The 22,295-nt window shown below is 41.0% G+C and overlaps 1 protein-coding gene across 1 annotated transcript in view; it reads left to right on the top strand.

Moving 5' to 3' along the window:
* The window catches only part of COLEC12 (collectin subfamily member 12), a 102,032-nt gene that overhangs the window by 74,823 nt on the left and 4,914 nt on the right, over positions 1-22,295 (top strand). Inside the window, exons 3-8 of the mRNA XM_037380557.1 lie at positions 6,200-6,322; positions 13,156-13,254; positions 16,044-17,090; positions 18,658-19,146; positions 19,581-19,717; positions 20,478-20,587. Coding sequence (XP_037236454.1) covers positions 6,200-6,322; positions 13,156-13,254; positions 16,044-17,090; positions 18,658-19,146; positions 19,581-19,717; positions 20,478-20,587 — 2,005 coding nt within the window. The remainder of the gene's footprint in view (positions 1-6,199; positions 6,323-13,155; positions 13,255-16,043; positions 17,091-18,657; positions 19,147-19,580; positions 19,718-20,477; positions 20,588-22,295) is intronic.

Raw genomic sequence — 22,295 nt, 5'->3', positions numbered from 1 at the left:
TCCAGCAGCATTTAGGTCACAGAGCCAGAGAGGGGCTGGGGCACCATGCAGTGGCTGAAGCGGCATCTGCTCAGAGAAGCCTCAGCAACCTCACACTAACACCATCCAATAACTTGAGGATGGGCTTGCACCTTTACACGTTAGCTAGGAAAAATGTAGGGCATCTATTTACACTTAGCTCAAGTTATAGCCTTTATAGTGTAAGAATATACTCTAAACTGAGGAAAGATTTGTCTCAAAATAATAATTACAAAAAGCATGAACCAGTCTCAGTTTATACCATTTATAACCATTATAAAGAATGACTACTTTTTGAGGTAGGTTAGTCATGTGGAGCCATTGAAGCATCACTTTTGCTGACTGCAATGAAACCATTCATGGAAGGTCACCGGAATTGTTTTCTTGAAGGGTAGGTTAATAACCGGTAACACCACCCAGAAGAGAAGACAAAAATCTCGCTGTGAATTTTGTGACTGGCTGGATCCAATAATCTCAATGCTATACAAAATTTAATGTTGGCAAAGATGCGACTGCTTTTTAATTGAGTGTGCTAATGTAATATGCTGGGTTTGTGTTAGTGCAAAAGCATATATTTTTCTGCATATTTGAACATAAGTATGTGTTGTGTGCATATGCATGTATATATATGTACCAGCTTATATGCCTGAATTTTAAAATCCTCCCTGTCCTAAGAGATAGGCTTACTTTCCTAATGGCTATCATGCATATTAGTGAAAACCTACCATTTTACGCTTGGGTGCCTGAATTTAAGCACTTACAGCCAGGTTTTTCAAGGCATTTAGTTACTTAAACCTAGAGATGGATTTCTTATGGGATCATCTACTTTCGCTAGTGAGATAGGCACCCGCTGGGAGCTTGTTGCAACTCTGCATGGCTAAGTACCTCTCAGTATTTGATTCCTATCTACACGCTGAATCATAGAATCATAGAATAGTTTGGGTTGGAAGGGATCTTAAAGTTCATCTAGTTCCAACCCCCCTGCCATGGGCAGGGAACTAGATGTATGTAGTTTTCTCAGTCCTCTTTAAATGTAGCTATTAGAATCATAGAATCATTTATATTGGAAAAGACCTTTTAAGGTCATTGAGTCCAGCCATTAATCTAGTGCCGCCAAGTCTGCCGCTAAACCATGTTCATAAGTGCCACATCTACATGTCTTTTAAATACCTCCAGGGGTGGTGACTCAGCCACTTCCCTGAGCAGCCTGTTCCAATGCTTAACAACACTTTTGGTGAAGAAATTTTTCCTAAAACCCAATGTAAACCTCCGGTGGTGCAACTTGAGGCCATTTCCTCTTGTCCTGTCACTTGTTACTTAGGAAAAGAGACCCAACACTCACCTCACTACAACCTCCTTCCAGGTGGTTGTAGAGAGCAGTAAGGTCTCTCCTGGGAGGCCCTTTCTCCAGGCTACAGTTCCCTCAGCCACTCCTCAGTTTTGAAAACAATAGCTCTGAGAAATTTATCATTTGAAGGCTGCAAACTAGGCTTGCAGTCTTCCTTCCAAAATTCAAGGGATGTTACCCCTTTTCAGTTAATCACAGTGGGGAAACCCCCTCCTAACATATGTATTCTCATTTCCTTAGTTACATTTCTTCAGTCATCAGTACATATTTTTTTTGTCAGGGTTAAAAAGGGAACTTTGAATCTTTGTCAAAACTGATCTGCTAACAGAAATACTGCAGCTACCTATGATCCTCCAGCAAAAGCCAAGAAGAGAACACAGAGGCAAATGCTTCTAAAAGTGTTACTCAGCAAAAAAATGCATGTGCATATCCTATTTGAATGTTCAGAGATCTGGTGAAGACTAATATAGTTGAGGAGTCAGGCATTTTGTAAGGTGGTTACTCTGTGTCAAAAAGCAAAGGTATTTAGTCTCCCATTAAAAAACACAGAATAGCAACAACAAAAAAAAAAAAAAAACCCAAACCAAAAACCAAAAAACCCAGCTCCTCCTCCAGCAAAACCTCTGCTTATCTGGAGCCCAAAAGGAATCTGCAGATGTATACCCCCTGCGTGAGAACAAAGTCTTCAGTCACTGGAATGCAATGCTATAAAAACAAATACTACAAAGCCTAGTAACAGGGGGATGTCTCACTTGCATATTTTTTTGTGACCGTCTTGGTTTGCAGAGAAGGGGGTCCCCAAAGCATGTGAGCCAGCAGGATCTCTTTGTACTAGGTCGCTCTCTGTTTGGCCAGATGTCTTCCCAACAGTGAGACAGAAAAACCAGAGCTCTTATTAAAATAAGGCAGGCAAAGGAATGGGAAAAAGCATGTGTCCAGCAAAATGAGGCACATTGTGTCCCATCTGATATTTATTAGATGTTGATCAAATCAGCAGTGAGAAATTCGCATCGTGTGGAAGTGACCCTGGGTCCCTGGGCTTGGAAGTTAGTGACAAATGTCTGGGAGCAGACCAACATTGAAAACATGTGTACAGGACACAGAGAGGAGTGTGCTGCCCTGGGAGCAACAATAACAAATGCAGAAGAGTTGACTTCAGCTGAGAACCCCTTTTTGCAGGTTTTACATATGTTCTATCAATGGAATGAGCATGTAGGGTCTTCCCCTGTACATTTACCCTACAGCTTTCTAAATGAGTGGTTACACATCTCCTGGAAGAGCATGGCATTTTATGTAAACCATGAAAGCAAGTAGTCGAGTGGATAAAACTGGGAAAGTTTTGTCAAGTCAAATCCCAAGCATGTGCTCCTTCAAGCCTTGACTCTCAGCTCTTGCGACAAACCTGTATGATTTTATGCCAGCCTGCTGGGTTTTGTGTGATCATAATGAGCATTTGAAACCATCTCCCATCTGTTGTTGTGTAATGTTTTGAGTATCACATCTTTTCAGAGCAATCCTTCAATAAAAATAAAGGCCCTCACCCTGCAGACAAAATGTGTCTCCTGTATCAGAACAATCTTGTTTGGCCTTGGTCCTTGAACAGGGTAGTGAGGGAAGGGCAATTTGAAGCTGTGCTGCATGCTTGGGGAGGTCCTGAAGCCCTGATTACACTGTAATTCATCCCCGTACAGAGAGGATTGAATTCCTGGCTTTTACCTTTGCTCGTAGCCTGGTTTATTTAACTGCACAGAAAGACATCAGAATGAGCCTTCCAAATCTTTTCTTCAAGAAACCTTTATCTTTAGTAATTTCTATATGTTTTGTAAACTAAAAGGTCAGCTGTTACTAGCAGCAGAGTTAAGAACTATGTATTTGCAGTAAAGAGTAAATTTAGTAGCTCTGAAAGACTTTACTGTGTCTGTCTCTGTTAGAGCTCCCTGGCTTTTTACTCCATCCCTGGACCCGGGACATGTTATATGAGGGTAGCAGGGGTTCGGTGGCAGCCAGGTGCAATTTTAAGCTGACAGACAGAAAGCACCAGCAGGCAATGCAATACACAGTTCCAGCCTAGCTTAGTTAATGGAGTCACTCTAGCCTGTATGGTCTCTTTAGTACACTGTGTTTATGTTATTGATACCAATAGTGGTGGGCTGTTAAAGGATGGAAAGGTCTGGCTTTTGTTGGGGTGCTATTCTGATGTCAGTTTGAAAAGTAAAAGTTCCAAAAAGCCAAAGCGCTGTTTTATTGAACCAGCGATAGCAAGGACTGAGAGAAGTGAAACAAGATCCTTACGAAGCACTGGAACATAGGTGTTGCTAGATGCCAGACTGCAATATATCCAGTGACATCAGCACAGTTTCAGCTCATTACGCTACACAGGAAGCTGGAGTACAGTGATGGAAAGCAGATCATGTAATAAAATAAGTAATCTTAATATGAGACTGTAATCAAATGAAACTTTTCTCTGTGCAGTTGCTGTCAAAGGTTTTGGTTTTATTTCTGCCTTTCTCTGTGCTTTGTACCTCTGCAGTCTATCAGTCTTCCCAGTTACGGATCTGGTCCTGCTTCCATTAACATCAATATAGGGAGGATCAAGCTTTCTGTTAACTGTGTATTTAGAAGGTGAATGTGATGTGCTTTTTGCCCCAAGCGTCTCATGCTTTTTGATATGTGGGATGTTCAGAGACTTACAGGATTGGAATCTGAATTTAAAATCCTTCAGAGGAGGAACCTTGCATTCAGCGCACAGGGGCTCAATGTACCCATTAGTATACCAGCTAAGAGCAGCAAAATGGTGCTCCAGATACCATGAGTTCCCGCTGTGAAATAATTTCAGTGTCTGAATACCTACTGCAAACCTTTAGAAAACTGCACTCTCCCTTTCTGGCTTGCTCAGCAAACAGAGCTTCCCCACTAGCGAACTCCTTGAGACTGTCAACCAAACAAAGAAAAACAGCCCACACATCAGGACCCATAAGCAAACTTGGCTATGGAATTCTGGACACTTGCATCTTTTCTTTAGTGGTGCAGGAGTTTTCAGCCTTCCAAATCCAGGCCATCAGTAAGTGGGCTATGCAACTGCCTGTCTGTGCCAGCTCCCTTCCTTCCCACCTACTCAGGCAGGAGAGAAGCCTTTCCCCTTTGGAGTTTCTGTTCCTGGGTTTATGCTTACAAGTCTTTGTCTCATTTTCCCCTAATGTTCCTGAAAAAATAACCATATGTTCCCAACTAATCTTATGCTTAAATGCCAAAGAACCCAAATCTATGACATCTCTTTCACCACATGACAACAGAAGGTGATGTCATAGCTGAAAAGTTTAGAAAAAACATGTAAGACGTAAGGTGGAAAGTGGGCTGACCTGTGAGAGATGCGTTTCTGCCTTAGCCACAGCTACTATATGTGCAGAGGGAATTGAGGAAAATGCCTTGTCAAATAAACTTTGTATAAATCCTCTTCCTGAGTTGTTCCAATATGGTAATCCCTGCTTCAAGTACCATGAGCTTAGGGAAGTCACTGGAAAATACTGTTATTTGTGAGAGAAGTACAGTCGACTTAACTTGGTATGTCCATCATCCATCCTCTGTGAACCCAGGACAAGTGGCCCGTGTTTTTCTCTGAAAAAATGGAAAATAAAAAACTACTCTGAAGAAGGTCGTGAGTTGGGAAAAGTAAAATCAGCTGTGGGTTAGGCCTCAGGGGAAATACAAGCTACTCGTAAAAAGCTACGGAACAAGTTTTGATTAGTTAAGTAATCTGGTACCTAGAATTTATTAGAGCTTAAAGGTTTCCTGTGGGACTCCCCTAATAGTATACAAATAGTGTAAATTATCAAAGAAATGTGTTTTCTGACATACACAGAAAGCTACATTAATCCTGGCCTGCTTAACGTATATCAGAAGGAGGGATAAATCCCTCCCATTCATCCCAGTGCGGTGGTCCAGTTTTCATTTTTTTACACGCTTCTGTTTCTGATTAATTTCTTGGTAATTTAATCAATGCTTCCAACACTTTCAAGCTGTTCCTGAGGAGCACGTAGGGAGAAGAGGAATATTGGCTTCCCCAATAGACTCAAAGATACCAAACCATTCTGCAGAAAGCTCAAATATAAAATAGTAAAGGCCTGTTTTCTCTCATCAACTTGCGGACCTTTCTTCTTAAACTTGTTCACAAGGGAAAATTCACCAGCATTTTTCTGTTGGTATAGATGTACCGCTAGCTTTACCAGTATAGCACCCCTTCTTTTCTGTGGAAATAGTATTCTCCAACCCCTCCCCGACTCAAATAAGAAAAAAGGTCTCTCTCATTATGGAAAGCAAGTGTTCACATGGTAATCATTTGTGGTAATGGTTACAAAGCAGGACCAGTACTCCTACCAGGTTTTCACAATGCTATTTTATTTCTGTAATTTCCTCCTGCCAGAGCATTTGCTGTCTTCTGTTGCCCCTATAGGGAGACTGGCTGCTAAGAAGGAGCTGCTGCGGTGTGATGCCTGACAGAGGAGGTGCTAATAAACATTTGACTTCCGAAGCTCACCATAGTCTTGTTAGCATAATCAGAAAATAGTCCTGTCTCTCAGGAAAGCCGCAGGTTTTCCAGTGAAGCAGAACCTGCTTCTCTTCCACACACTAAAATCCCAAAGTGATTGTATCACTAAGCTGATGCTTTAACGGCTGTGGAGGCTCTCCTGGTAGAATTGGCAGATAGGCACCCATATATCATCTGCTTACATAAATAATTTGTTCTTTAGAAAATGGAGGAGAGGAAATGGGGAGATAAAATCAGCAATGTGTTCTTTGCCATTGTTTTAAAAATCTGTAAATCTTCTTTTGCAGGTATTCAGGAGGGGACTCAATGTACCAAATGTAAAAATAACTGGGCACTGAAGTTTTCCATCATCTTATTATATATTTTATGTGCCCTGTTAACAATCACAGTAGCCATTCTGGGATACAAAGGTATGTATGTGTCAAGCCCAACATTTCACTTTCAGCCAGGCATCCAAGCGCATTTCCTCATACTAGATAGATAGGCAATTTATCACATTTCACTTTCAATATCAATACCTTGGCAATGCTGGCTTTTTGTACGCACATAACAACAAACTGCAACCATTGGTTTTCACTTTCTAACAATTAAGTTTTGAAACTAGATTAGACATTTGAAAGAAAAGAAAGAAGTTAGAACAAACTGATCATTCTTCTACCATGAAGGAGTACTAACTGGAAGACTCAAAGCTCTGTAACATGTGCTATACCTTGCACACCTTTCCAGAATGTCCTTCTTAATGGGAGAGCCAGGAAGCCAGCAATAGTCTTACTAATATAATACTTATCGCAGGAACAAAGTGCAGGATCAATATTACTTTGGACTACCTGGAAAAAAGATTGAACCAGGGGGTGCCAACGTATTATCTAGAATTATTTTGATGAACAAAGTTGCTTAGACACTTTTGACAGTAATTTCAAAGATTCTGGTAGTTGGGCAACCCAGTAATGGAGAAAATTTCTTTTGTGCAAGTCATGGGCACATTGGAAAGCACAGCCTAAAATCCCCATACATCCTCAGCACCAATTAACTGTGGTCACTTAGGCATTCTTATGAATGTTTTAAGGTAAATGCCTGCTTGTTGTGCAGTCACAGCTATAGTAAGTTAAATAAGATGTGAGTTTCTGGTAAGAAAAAGAAAGTGAATAACATCATTGTGAATATTATAACAGGACATCGCAGCATGTTGTGGAGAAAACCAAGCTAGCTTTAAACTAGCTGCTCAAGTATGGCTTTGAGAGTAGCATCAAAACCTCTCCAAGAAGCTGGGTAAATACTCATGTGATTAGCATGCAGTGCATCCTGTGGCGCCAACAGCTGCACTCGTAGCAGAGCTGACATCACCTCTGGTCCTTTGCCAGCGAAAGAAAAGGAAATTGTAGAAATAGAAAGGGATAAATACTTATTTAAGATGTTTTCTTACAGTTTTGAGTGGGAAGAAAATTAAAACTGCTTGGTTTACATGGAAGATTTAGCCAGGGAATTGAAAGAATATGAAGGACAGATAGAGACATATAGGTATTCCTTTTCCATGATAAAGCAGGTGGAATGTGGCAAATTAAAATCAAATGTAAAGAAATGCAATACATATGTAATTGGTCGGACATTCTCCTGAAGGATGTGTAACTGGTCTTTGCAAGGCAGATTTTGGTGAAAAAAACACTTTCCAGGATTCAAAAACTTTTTGTTGATCTATAAAGATAAGATCGTTTGGTTATGTGGACTAGGGGAGGACAAACTTAGGCCCTTTGCAGATACAAATCTGCAGAGATCTGCTTACAGCAGATGAAGATGGGATCCTTCCAGGCTGTAACCTGGCCACTAAATGCCTGGGATTTAGCGGAATTTTCCTCAAGAGAGTTTTATACAAGGCTGTCACTTCTGGGGCTCACCAGAAGACTCAGACCCCACTTGGCATCAGAAACAGTGTATCAGGTTGGGGGGACCATTGTTTTATGTCTTGCTTTGGCAAGTATTTGTTTATGTGTGTGTAGGAAACAATAGTAATAAGGAAACTGTCCAAGAGATCTCTTTGGGAGAGAGGGTTTCTCTTCCTCATTTCAATCCACAGTTTGCAAGCTTCTTTCTCCATGGGAGCCTCTAGCACCGTCTTTTCCCCAAGCTTTGCTCTTGAGGCCCCGTTTTTGCTACACTCATTTCTAAATCTCCTTCTTGTACTGAGTAGTCTTCAGTGCCTGACCAGGATCTAGTCTTTCTGTCATAGCAATATGAAGCCACATCTATCCAGGGCAAGGACAAAAGAATTTCCTCCCCCACAAAAAAAATGGGAAGAAGATTATGGGAAGGTAGATAATGCACATCTTGCTGACAGACCTTAAGACATCTTGGTGACCACGGCTCCACCACCCACTGACTTGGTGACTGCTCCACTTGAATGCCAAGGGGAAGAGGCATACACTAGAGTAAAGTTCTGTATAGTCCAGGGTATCCGTTTTGTAACACCAAGCAGCAAATAGTCGTATGTCAGGTATTAGTTTTGCTCTTTGTACCTGCAGCTTAAAAGCTTTGTCTCCACGGTGCCTAAGCTCTAATTTGTAAGGAAAACATGAGTAAGACAAAACCCCAGCTGACGGTCCATATTCAAAGGAATTATTGCAGTATTTTTTATCATTGGGAAGGAGCTGGACCTTAAAGGAGGAACAAAACTCAACATTTTATAGACCCCTTGAACTCTTCTCTCTACATCAGAGTTTGGCTTGTATTTTTGATTGCAACATGACACTAAAAGAAGGCATTCTGCTGGCATTGGGGATTCTTTCAGTCTCTTAGCTAAGTTTCCATTAGATTTGCCTCCCACACTTAGGTTTATAAAGCCCAAAACTACTTTTAAAACTTTCATTTCTTACATGGTATTTTGATATCCTTTGTGATTTAAAATATTAAAACTACTAATCAGTGGATTAAATATGGCAGGCAAAAAAATAACTCAATGGGAGGCAAAGTCAACATAGAACAAACCTCCAAACTGGTGGTAAAAATTGCATAGTATGTTGAAGAAACCTGAAACCAAAACATGAATTAAACATCAAGGTCACGAAGGAATAGCAAGCCAGGTTTACTATTAGTTTGCTTTGAGAAAACATGAAATTATTGTTAAAGACATTTATAAAGCAATCTGTAATTTTTTACACATACTTTCTTAAACTAAATGCAGTATGCAAAGCTGTAGTTTTTCTGATACCAAGCAGTGTTGAATTATCCTATTGAAGGTGAATGCTTTTCCTGTGACTCACTCCAGTGAGGGAAGCATGTTCTCAGCTTGAATTTCTGGTAGTTCTTATTATCTGGTCAGTCCTTGTTTATAAGTTTCTTCACTAATGCCCACCATGACATTCATCTACTTCTTTTATCTGTCTCCCAGACAGAGTTTGCCTGCCATTGCCTAGGGCCAGCATCTCCTGATGAGATGGCACATTTTGTCCCTGCTTCTGAAATAGTGGCTGAGACGCAGACAGTCCTCACTGTTCCAGTCAGCAACTGCTTGAAAATTTGACCTCTTTTGGACTGTCATTACCACATTTTCCACAGTGACCTTGTCAGAAAGTGAGATGACAATATAGAGAGATCTGACCAAGCTGAGAATTAAGGTGAAGCTATCCCAGAAGCAAGCTTAAGGCAAAGACAGACTTTGCATTTTTGAGAGCAGCAGAGTGGCCTTCATAAGGGATATTACAGCTAATCTGCCTGTTTTGCCTTTGCCTTTTACTGGAGAAGATTGGAAGCGGCTGTTCAAGCCTGAGACACTCCCCAGAGGTTGGCTGCTGAGAGTGCTCCACATGCTCACCTACCGCTGAAGGCTCCATCTAGAGATGGTGGTGGGAGCTACTGCCAGGGAAGGAAAGGCGTTCACAGTAACAGGACATCCATCTATATAACCCATTTTGACCTCAAGAGCAGCAAAAACTACTTTGGCCACAGCTCTCTACTTACTCTTCCTAGAGTTCATCCTTTCCACTTGCGGGGCAGTAGCAAGAAAGTAAATAAGCTACAGATAGCTTGTGGAAGGAGTTTGGGCAGGACATCAAGTCCCCCAGGCCCACAGTTTGTTTGACTGTGGAGGCTGAGATCCTGCCCTTGTATAAAGCAAATGTATGTGTTGATTTGTCTATGAGATGACAAAGTTCAATTTAACCTGCATCGCTGGGAATCCTTAAGCTAACCCTGTATTCACGTTTGCAAAGACCTTTACTGTTTCTGCTGCTGGATCTGGGTGGTTTGAACTTGACTCTGGTTCTCTCTCCTCTACACTTCACACACAACAGGACTGACTTGCCCTCTGAGGGGAAACAGAATTAAAATAAAGGAAATAGCTTGCCTGATATAGCTAATTCTGCACTTCACATCAGTTAATCTGGGTAAGTCGTTGCCAGTTTAGTGTCAAATAGCCAAAAGTATATACCTTCTATATTTGAAAGCAGACTTCTCTTTCCAGCTTCTCTAAAACAGCATCTTCCAGCTAAGTGTTTGGCTTCCAGTTACGCACTGAAATGAAAAACTGTTACTCTCTGTAGGAGACAAGCTGCTGGGGACTGAAAGACCTTTTAACAGTGCTCATTAGTGATCTTTCAGACACAGTCCAGGCACAGTCTTCCCCACATATCATGGCCAATTGTCAATAATACCATTAAGGCTTCTGATTAAAGTCCTGCTTCAATAAGTTTTTGGGGTGTTCCACATAAAGAATGTCCATAGCTACTGTCCAGCTTTGGTCTTTTTATTGTGGGGTGGTGGTTTTTTTTTTTTTTACTTTTGGCAATGAAAATATCATACACTGTGTATCTTTAATTCCACCCAATCTCATCTAACTGCCAGTACAGGCTACTACGTATTGATAGGTTTTCTACTGTTTTCATTTGCTTTGGACTTTTCAGGGGAATATTTTAGCCCAAGTTTCCAGTGTTAGATTTCATTCAACCATGAAAATACTCTTGTTGTTATAGGACAGTATAAAATCTCAGTTTTACAAAATTCAGATCTGAAGTACAAACTGGCATTCATTTGAGCAGCAAAAGGAAGAAACTACATTTTCCTTTCATTATTGATAATATATATTCATTTGCCAACTCCAAGTGTATTTGTATGACTGGAGAAAACAGGTGAATATTACACTAAATCTGAATTAACAAGACCCATAGGTGATGTGACATTGCCAGTCAAGGCAAATGTCCAGCACTAACACTTGAAGTGGGCCTGCTTTTTAAATCCAGATGCTTTCACAAGGTCCTCTCTAAGTGCCCAGAGTGAGCCAAGTCCTTCACAGTGACCATCCAGAAACAAATCAGACCACAGACTGAACAAGGAGCTACCTAGAGCTAGCCAGAAGGAAAAGCCAGGTATGGCCCCCACACTCACTGCATGTGATGTGTAGGTGTATACATTCATCAGTGGAGTGTCAAAAGTAACTTTTGTTACTTTTGTAACTTTTGTTACTTGCAGTAACAGACTGCAAATGTTACAAAAAAAGGACCTTTGCTGGTCTGGGCTCCAGCCTGGAAGACAGTTGGGCAGGACAAACAGAGTCAACTCTGGATTCATTTAGGAAAAATGGCATACAGCATTCTGACAAGTAATGTTAATGAGCAGAAGAACCAGTGAAAAATTAGTACTATACTGGGGGGAGAAATGCTTTCTAAAGCAGAAGGTATTGGGCAATGGTTACCCTGAAAAAGCAAAGCTATTATTGTAGCCTGGATCTGCTGTTGAGCAAGCAGTTTGCCATCATCTGAAATACAGAAAGCCATACTCTGACTCCATCTGTGCACACACAGTAAAGTCCCTGTTTTGCTGGCTTGTTAGCAGTATAGAAAGGAGCAGACAGGTAATTCACCAAAGGGTGTCTGATCTCTCTGAAAACCTTGAGACTTTTTCCATGTTGTAGCTCCATTCACCTCAGTGCAGCTGCACCAGAGATAATCTTGGTCTGCTTTTTCTCCTGTTGGTTTTTAGGAAGCAATAGAGGCCTGCTGTGCAGCTGTGGCACCCAGAGTCAGAAAAACAAGGGCAAAAGTTAATAAAAAAGGAGCACTTGGTGGACTACACTTCAAAGGTCTGGGATTCCTGTAGTTGCTCATGAGCAGCAAAAGATCCCCTGAATTTCCGCTTCTAGTAAAAACCCAAATCTTTACATAGCAACAACTTCTATGAGGCTATTTCCTAGCTGCAGATTATCTCACAGACAGAAAGAGTAGCAGTCTCAAGACAGGGGAAGCACCTTGTTTCTTCTGTTTGAAAGCAGAATCTGGCACAATAAGTTGTGTAGCCTCTCTTACAGTTTGTTCAGATCCATTCTGTTCCCAGTGTAGCAAAAGGGCTAAACAATCTCGTGATGAAAAGAACTTTCTGCCCCTGGCTGTGGCTTGAATGCAAAAGCCTATTAGACAAGGTTTGGTATGGAACTTGGAGGCTGCCTCTAACTTTGCAAACATTTCATTTTTTGACACTGGAAACCACCTCAGGTACTTTATTTATTGCTCTGCTTTTTCTGTCTCCGTATTGCATCAAACAATCAGATCGTCTCAGTGACAAGAAAACTACCCAGACATCACAACATACAGACCACATCAGCCATAAATCTGACCTTGCTAAATGACCATTCTTTCAATGTTAATGAGGCAGAATGGTTTCAGGACTGTTTTGAGTGATCTGAACCATTATCAAGATGTTTAAAAGTCGATCCTCAAAACATCTAGTAATTATATCTTCAAACTGCTATCTCAGCCCAAAGTTTGCTGTCCAGGTGGCAATTGCTAATGATCAAAAGGCACATGAAAAAGAAGTGTTCTTTTTAAGGATAAGTGACTCATAGCAAAATAAGGGGAAGTCTTCTCTCATGCCTCTGAGCATTTAGCAATCAGTCTGCCTTTGCCACACAGCACTGTGCTTGGAGCATGGAAATACTGTTAAAAGGACTTGGTTCATGAGGAAAACCCACAGAGAGGGGTTTCCTTATTCAGGTGAGAGATTCCTCATGAGCAAAGAAATGTTTGTCGACTGTTGGCAGACTGAAGAACCGGAAGAATGCTGGGTCCCACCAGCAGATAAGAGCTCATCCTTCCAACATTCCACAGAGCAACAGCAGAGTGCAGTGGCAAATGAAGCAATTTTAAGGTGGTTTCTTTTTTTGATGGCAATGGTGCTGGTTTTGTTTGCTTTCTTGTTTACTAGACTTTTTTCATAATTTCACTTTTCTTCTTACCATAACATACTGTTCTCTTTCCCCTAGTTGTAGAAAAAATGGACAACGTGACAGGTGGTCTGGAAACATCCCACAGAAGATATACAGAAAAGCTTACAGAGGTGGAGAGTGATCTGAAGAAACTAGGTAATCTACACACAAGCAAAGCCCCTTTGTATTATGGCTTTGGAGTGTTCTACTGGCAGATAGTAGCAGGAAATTTGTCTGAAAAATCTGTGGCTGTGACAAGGTACAGCATTTCTATTCCAGTTTTTCAAGTACTTGGGAAAGCTCTTAAAAATAGTTAAGATCATCTCTACTCAGGTCAGCATTTTAAGCATACTTCAATATTTACGGTTCCCACTGAAGTCACTCTGAAATCATTTATACTAAAACAGACACTTAAAGGTTGTCTTCACAAATAGTCTTCTCTGAGGTAGAGATGTAAAACATAGCAGAAGCTGTTGCACAGCACAAGAGGTTCTACATAAAATGGTATCTTGTCACCCAGTCATCTTGATGCTGTTTTAGCAATTAAGATTCAAAACTGAAGGCCATCTGAAGGGGCTCACAAACAATCAGATGTTCAAAACTCATGTCTGAGGCAAGTTGATTCCTTCCATAAAATGTTTCCTAATCATCTGAGGGAATACAGGACACAAGGTTGTTACGAGTTCGGGTCTCCCAAGTGCTATCACAGGTTTCAATTTGCAGGAAGATGGACAAAAATCATAGATAAGGATTCTACTCACTATGTGTACATTTTTACCTTTCTTCCTTGTCTGCAAAGGAAACAGCCTTTATTTCCAATTTATGTATGCATAGACATATTTTATAGAATTTGTATTTTTATATATATTAATATACACATACATGCATGTGCTTCTTGAAATAAGTGGTTTGGCTTCATAAAACATATATTGAGATGTGTAATTCTAGGAAAAATTGCTTGCAGCTTGATCATAATTTTTTACAACTTTTTCCCCTCAAAAATAGCTGGATTCTGAAGTAATTGCGCACTGCATTTAGTTCAAAGACAGGGTAATTCAGTAGCATGTACTTTTACTGGTACATGTACAGAAGTAAATGTTACACCTTAAAGTGCATGCAACCTTTTGGGTTGTATTTGGGTTATTATATTATGCTGATTAAATTTTCACAAATTGGAGCGCCTTTGATTCATTCACACCCACACATTTTTACATGCTGCTGGACGGATGGCCAGTGAGATGCTCAGGACCATCAGTTCCCATTTAAGTGGACTTGCCATGGAGGAGGTTAAGAAAGTTATGAGGCAATGTGTGGGAAGCGTAAAGGTAAGAGAACTGCTGTAGGACCAGAAGGAAAACAATCTGTGAGGAATGAAAGACAGGCTTTCAGAGATTAGCTGTATGTGGACTGGCAGTTGTCAGAGCTGGGTAAGAACACAATAGAGTTTGAGCTATAACCAAGAGGTAAACATACGAGTCAGAACTGAGAAGATACTGGAGTGAGGTAAGTGGCGGTGAGAGGAACTGTGCTTGGGAAGATGTCCATCCCTGAAAGAGTCCATAAACACTTTCAGACTGAAGTCTCACAAGCCACCATTTGATGTTCGCCATCATGACTCATTCAGACACACCAGAAGAAACCTCCATACATAGCTGTATTCACTGTAGTTTATGAAAAGCATCCTGCTCTCTCTTGGAGTCATCGGAAATGATGGACTTCAGACTGCATAATTCATAAATTTAGCTACACTTAGATGAGGACAAAAATATATGGGCTATGTGTAGGAGAGGGAAGTGACTGAGATCAAGAAGGGGAATCTTCCCTGAAAGCGAGTGTTGACTGCTTATTTCCTTGGTTTCTATGTCCTGGCTGATGACTGTGCAGCCTCAAAAGCTTAATCATACACAGACAAGCTTCCAGAAGTATTCTGTGGGGCAGTATATGCAAGAGCAGAGATGCTCATTGTTAGAAGAATGAAGGCAGTGGGTTGATTGGCACTTGATGGTATGCAGCTGTGGCCTTGCCTCAGCGGCAGTGGGTTGATTGACATGGATGATGTGCAGCTGTAGCTCGTTCTGCTAAGTGGTTAAATAGCCTTGAGGAGCGTGGGAGGGGGGTTGGATGGAGGAGGAGTGGTGTGGTCTGGCTGCTGGAGGAAGGAGGTGCAGCACAGACAGTAGAATCTGAAGATGGTAAAAGCCTTGTTGCAGCCTACTAGTTTGTGCTGCAACAGCTCCTCAAAGATTAAAGGTTTTGCCTTTCTCAAACTCAGAACATGAGGAAACAATAACAGCAAAATAAATGTAATTAAAAGCAATTGTAATATAGCGGAGAGAAAACCAGAAATATATCATATCCTGTCATATCTGGAGTAGCCTGCTGGCAAAGCTTATGTCTCTAACCCAGATTGATTGAAAATAGGTATTAGAACTTTTTCAAAACTAAACTTTAAAAAACTGGAACTATATGTACTAAATCATAATGAAGATATCCCACCTATGAGGAAAGCAGCAAGAAAGTATGAACAGCTAAAATTTACTTCTGAGCTTTCAGCAAAATCCAGTTGTAACTTCAAAACTTAAATTTACTGATACCTCTTTAATATTTTGGATTCTGTTTACCATCCAGTTTTTATTCAGAATATAGCACTACTTGACTGTGTATATTCATCCATTTCTAATGATAGTTTTTTCTGTATATGACAACAGAATCACCATTTTGTTGTTCTCAGCAGGACACAAGGTTATAATTGATTTCTCTTTGATTTTTTTTCTCAGTCTAGTAGCAGAATTTGCTTAGTAGTTTCTTTTTTCTGGAACAGATAGTATAGAAGTATATTGATAAAACATTTTGACAGTCTGACTGTACTTAAAATACACTGTGCTTTTTTATACTGTGTTTTAAAAAACTTATCCTAAATACTTTAATTTTTTTCTGTACAACAGATGACCAAGCTGGACAAAAAGCCATGAATACTAACACTGAACTCTCCAGCTTCAGATCTGACATTCTAGCTCTTCGTCAGCAGCTTCATGACATTGCAGAGAAAACTACCAGAAACAAAGATACACTGGAGAAGCTGCAAGAGTCTGAAAATGTATTAGATGATAGACAGAGCCAAATGAGAAGTGCCTTAGATAGTAACTCTTTCATGATCATCAGTGTCAATAAGACTCTTCAAGCATATACTGGCTATATCAACAATCTTCAACAAGACACAACTAATATCCAAACAAACTTGCAAAACCAAGTGCATTCTCATAATGTGGTCATCATGAACCTGAACAACTTAAACCTGACACAAATACAGCAAAGAAATCTTATCAGTGTCCTGCAGAAGTCAATGGAAGATACAAGCTTGGCTATTCTAAGAATCAAGAATGACTTTCAAAATCTGCAGCAGGTTGTCCTTCAAGCCCGGAAGGACACTGACTGGCTTAAGGAGAAAGTACAAAATTTACAGACTTTGGCTGCCAACAATTCAGCATTGGCAAAAGCTAACAATGATACACTTGAAGACATGAACAATCAGCTCAGCTCCTTCAGTGGACAAGTGGAAAACATCACCACAATTGCCCAAGCCAACGAACAAAATCTGAAGGATCTCCAGGAACAGCATAAAGAATATGAAAACAGAACTTCTGCCAAATTCAACCAGCTAGAAGAGAGGTTCCAGGTCTTCGAAACTGATATAGTCAATATCATTAGCAACATCAGCTACACTGCTCATCATCTACGGACACTGACTAGCAATCTCAATGAGGTCAGGACAACTTGTACAGACACCTTAAGTAAACATTCGGATGAGCTTATTTTTATGAACAGCACACTAGCCAATGTTCGCTTAGACTCTGCATCTCTCAAGATGCAACAGGATTTGATGAGGTCAAGGTTAGACGTTGAAGTTGCTAATTTGTCGGTAATCATGGAAGAAATGAAGCTGGTAGATTCCAAACATGGCCAGCTCATCAAGAACTTCACTATCCTACAAGGTATGCAGCTTCCATAATGATGCCTATAATAGTCTATTTTTAAAAATATATACATATATATATATAATATGATATAATATAATATGATTAATATATAATATAATATGATATCATAGAATAGAATTAATGTAATATATTTAATTAATATATGTAATTTAATACATATATTAAATGCCAAATTCCTGCTTGCGTTACTTCTTTAGTTCTATGGAGGTTAGTGCATGCTGGTACAGAGTCCTGGGGTTTCCCGCTATCTAATCCTAAACTTTGGAAATGTAAACGTAGCTGGAATTTTCCTTACTAATTATCCTACGCCTTCTTTACATAGCTAGAATTGGGATATTATGAAGGAAGGTTCTGACTTAGCAAAATTTTATTCTGACTGACTGACTAGATCTGCTTTTGATTTAGTTTCTAAAATAAGCTGGTGAAGGTGTGGAACCTCAAGAAACCAATCCCTGCTAAAGAGGAAATGGCTAAAAAATATACGTTGGACTATTCCCAGAAAGGTCCACCCTTACTGAAAAACAAGTTGCTATTTCACTTTAAGCCAGTTGTTAGTCTGCCAGAAAACATCCCACTTTGCTTAATTTTTAATCCTGGGATACTATATTTTCTCCAGAAACAAATAGCATCAAGTTTAGGAAGTTTGTCCCAGCCAAGTATTATCCCAAATGAGAACACTCATATTTCCAACCTGATGTGAACCAGTTAGGTCTAAAACTCTAATCACAAATATAAATCCATTGCTCCAAATAAACTAAGGCTGAATTAGAGGCAAGATTACATGTCAGTTACATTGACCTTTCTCATTTCAACCAGGCCTAAATGACACCAGTTTAGGTATTTATCTCTGGAGGAGTTTAAATGATGTAGATTGGTAGAAGGGGTGGGGGTGCGTGGTATTGGCAAAGCATTTGCTCATCTGTGATCAAAAACCAGAATTATTTTGTTGTTTATTGCTGTCAAAATACTGCCATTTCCTATCATGGGTATTGTTCTCTTTCTTGTTATGGCCAGCCAGTTAGCAACTAGTACTTCTGTTCTTTTTCACAGTCAGCCTATTGCTCGCTAGCCATCATTTTGTCTCTTTTTTGACAATCCATTATTGACAGAGCAGCAAACAGGGTCATTGCAGGAGAGAGTCCAGTAGTCTAAGAGCAGAGGGATGTGGCTAGAAGGAAAAGGGAGCATAGCAGCGTAAGGGAATGGGAGCATCAACATGCAGGATCGGTGCATCAACAGTATGGAGTGTGTCTTGCAGGGACTGGCGCCTTGGCTTGTCACCTGGGACACGGTATCACTGTCCAGTTCACAGGACAAGGTGCACTGGATTATTTTCTTCTGTATCCTGTATTTCATGAAGACTGAGGAAAGAGCAATGGTGTATAACACCTGAGAGGAAAACGTACTTTTACACACACTGCTCAAAGTAGCTGTTAGCCCGGTTTTCACAGTGCTGAATATCCAGTGTTGCTGGTCTGAGATATATTAAACAGGACCCCACGTGGGCATTTTGTTTTGTGTTCTGTCCGTATTCCCACTTTGCATGCTTGCCTTGTTTCAGGCCCTCCTGGTCCAAGGGGACCTAAAGGTGACAGAGGCCCTCAAGGCCCTCTTGGCCCTGCTGGCCTAAAAGGACAAAAAGGAGAGAAAGGGGAGCCCGGACCACCAGGACCTGCAGGTGAGAAGGGCCCACCTGGGCCAGCTGGGCCACCAGGAGAAAAAGGAGGGAAAGGTTCAAGAGGATCGCCTGGCTCCAAAGGTCAGAGAGGTTCTCCTGGCAAGACGGGTCTGCCTGGACCAAGTGGAGACCCAGGGCCACCAGGTCCACAAGGCAAAGATGGTCCACCTGGGCTACAAGGCCCACCAGGATTTCAAGGCCTGCAAGGAACTGTGGGAGAGCCAGGGGTACCAGGACCTCGAGGACTACCTGGGCTACCCGGAGTCCCTGGGCTGCCTGGCCCAAAGGGCCCACCTGGCCCACCAGGGCCTCCAGGGCCGGGGATGCCGATGGCACTACAAAGTGAACCTACGTCGGTGCCGGAGGCTAATGGTAAGCTATCAACACACCGCATGCATCATTTACCGAGATACAAATGTATGTAGTGGAGGGTGCTCACCACTTAGTTACTGGTTCAGATAAACCTCTGCTACCTTAGACTAAATCTCTGTGATTTATCACAAAGAGCCCTGTTAAGTGAAGCCATACCTGTTGGTCTTCCTCCTGATGCCTGAAGCTGATTTAAGTTAATGTTTACAGCTAAAGAAAAGGCACCATTAGTATAATAAGTAATCCCCTTGACTACCCAGTTTAGCCTTGATATCACAGAGTCAGGATCCTAATAAGTAAATTCCTGAACTGTATGTAAATACTTTAGGTGGAAGCATGTATGGGATCATCCGCTTATTATTGGCCCTACGCAGAAAGGTATCACTGGCCTGTTGAGTTATCAGTAACTGGCTTAACACAAAAAATTCACATCACAGGTTGTTCTCCTCATTGGAAGAACTATACAGAAAAGTGCTACTACTTTTCAATTGAAAGAGAAATTTTTGAAGAGGCAAAGTTATTCTGTGAAGAGAAGGCATCACGCTTGGTCATCATAAACAACAAAGAGGAGCAGGTAATTACCTTGTCTTTCTGTTTTTCAAGGAGAGTGTTTAAAGTTATGTGACATGTAGAAGCCACAAAGCAAGTGGGAAGCTGAGAGCATCATGGTTTTGTCTAGTGAAGTAGACATAGTGTTTGATTCCAGTTAGCATGTTGTCACCCTCTGCCTGCACAGCAACTTCTCCATGTGCAGAAGGGCAGTGTGAGCAGAGCTGGTGCTGTCCCTGGAGGTGGTGGGCACAGAGCAGCCAGAAAGGCTGGTGAGAATTACAAGAGTTTAAAACCTTTAAAGAGTCCATTATGCCTTGAATACTGTCTAAAATGTGTTTTTTGCAGTGGTGAATTTAATTTAATTTTAATTTGTCCGATTTCATACATGCAGCCTAAGACTACTGCGACCAAAAAATATTTTTAATCTATACTTTTACTACTGCTCAATGCAATTATTCGGTGGCTACAGTAGCAGTGGGGATGTCAAGATACAGCTGCTTACTCTGGGGTCTTTTCAGTTTGTATCTATAAGACATTGGTTGTGACTTTATGTCACCCTAATTTTCATGCCTAGCTCGCTCTACCTACCTCACATGCAAACACTGTGATGGATTCTAGTGTGGATGAAAGGTCACAAGGCCAACTCCTGAAACATGTTGTCAGCTTAGAAAAATTTCTCTGGCCCTTCCTATTCTGATAACAAAGATGCTCATGAAACCAGAGTAGCTTATTGGCTCCAAAGATGGTTGTGTTTGTTATGGACTAAGATCTTTCCTCCACAGCAATGGATAAAAAGACAGATTTTGGGGAAAGGCAGCTTCTGGATTGGACTAACGGATTCAGAGAAGGAAAATGAATGGAGATGGCTGGATGGATCCTTACCAGTTTACACGTACGTAAATAAAAAACAATTATGTTTATTTTCTGCAGATGCTGACACTCTTGCTGACACTTCTAAAAGCAGCACCTAGAAATTATCCAATGGATCCAGGAGGTTGTAGGTGCCAATGAAATCATTTGTTACTGAGGGTGCTGTTGAACTGGTTTTTTCTCTTCTCCTTCTCTATGCACAAGGCTTTCTTTCCTTGCCAGGAAGAAAACTGAATGCTGAATGAAAGAATCGCATAACTGCACAGCACAGTGTTTCTTGCCAAAACATTTGCTCCTGACTTTTATTACAAAGTTGAGATGGAAAGCACAGACAGTTTTGCTGTCTTGGTTTGAACTTTCCTTATTTGCATTACAACTGGCTATAAATAGAGTGCTCGTTCTGATAAAAAATGACCAGCCATTAGATAAAGCCCAAATCTGAGTGGAAAACATTAAACATAAGGAAAATGCATGAAATGAGGGTGTCTACACTTTGGCCAGTTGAGAACTGAATTGGCAGCTTTCCAGGAATCCTGGGGCTACACCTAATTTGTCCTAAATGGAACAGATTGCAACCACCCAATTTTTTAATACTGAGGAGTGGACTAAAGAGTTTATAGAGCTGAGCATGCTGTACTCCAGAAAAACAGGCATCAGTCAGTCAGATGTTACGAAATGGTTATCTATGATCTCATTGGCGTTCATTTTGATGAGAAACATGGAAAAAGTCCATGGCATTTCAAATGAGCTGTAATATTTTTCCTGTTTTGTCCCTCCCTATTTTCATCTTTCTTTCTCTTTACGGCAGCACTGTGACTGATTCTCACTTCAGTCACTGCTTTCAATAGGTTTCCACTACACTGGTTTTAGGTGCCCTGTTGTAACCTCAGAGCTGTCAGTTACTGGTTTTCTAAGTATTTCATTACTTCTGGAAAGCTGTGTGTCCTCCAGGTGCCTTGTCAGATGTTCTCTGTCAGGCAGGCGAGTTTTTTAGCTGAGCATAGACTGTATCAGCCAGCAATCACAAGCTCCCTTCAATAACCTGTGTCTTCAGCAAAATGGAGCTTTGAAATCCTGAGGTTGGAAGCATTTCTTACTTGTTAAACAAAAACAGGATGAGGAAGCACTTGCTGCAAGCTTTTTACATGCTGTGTTAAGTTTCACCATCAAAGCTAACGATCTCAAAAGATCGTTTTATATATATATACTCTTCATACTTTCCTTCTAAGTCCAAAAATTCACTTCCCATCCAAGCATGGGTCCATAAATCACACAAATCTTTGCAGTTCCTCCCAAGAGGCCTGCCTCAGTGCAGTCGGAGGGCTGAGCACCTTTGCGGTGGGCAGCGGCAGGGTGCTGCTACCTTGGCAGCACTTGTGAGCCTGTGGGCTCTTCTCAGTCCCATCTGCCGGCAGGAATGCAGTGTACAGGCTTTGCAGGTTTCGGGCAACGCACGTGGAGCATGGAGCACTCCCACTGTATGCGCATGTACATTCAGAAACTAAAAGTTCATTGGTCTAATTTTAGGTCTCTGAGTTTTGGCAGCCCAAGGCCGAATAGATTCCCTTCTCTGTAATACATCTGTTTTCCATTTTCAGCAAGTCATGTATTGTTTGTTTCAATGTGTATTTCCCGTTCAGAACAGATCTCATGATGTTTTTGTTAATTTCTTGTGGTGAAAAGCTGTCACGTGTGCTGTGTTGTGCAATCATATCTCTTGCTTTTTGGTT

Source organism: Falco rusticolus, chromosome 3, assembly GCF_015220075.1.
Source record: "Falco rusticolus isolate bFalRus1 chromosome 3, bFalRus1.pri, whole genome shotgun sequence".
Classification (NCBI taxonomy): Eukaryota; Metazoa; Chordata; class Aves; order Falconiformes; family Falconidae; genus Falco; species Falco rusticolus.
This window is presented reverse-complemented; position numbering and strand designations above follow the sequence as displayed.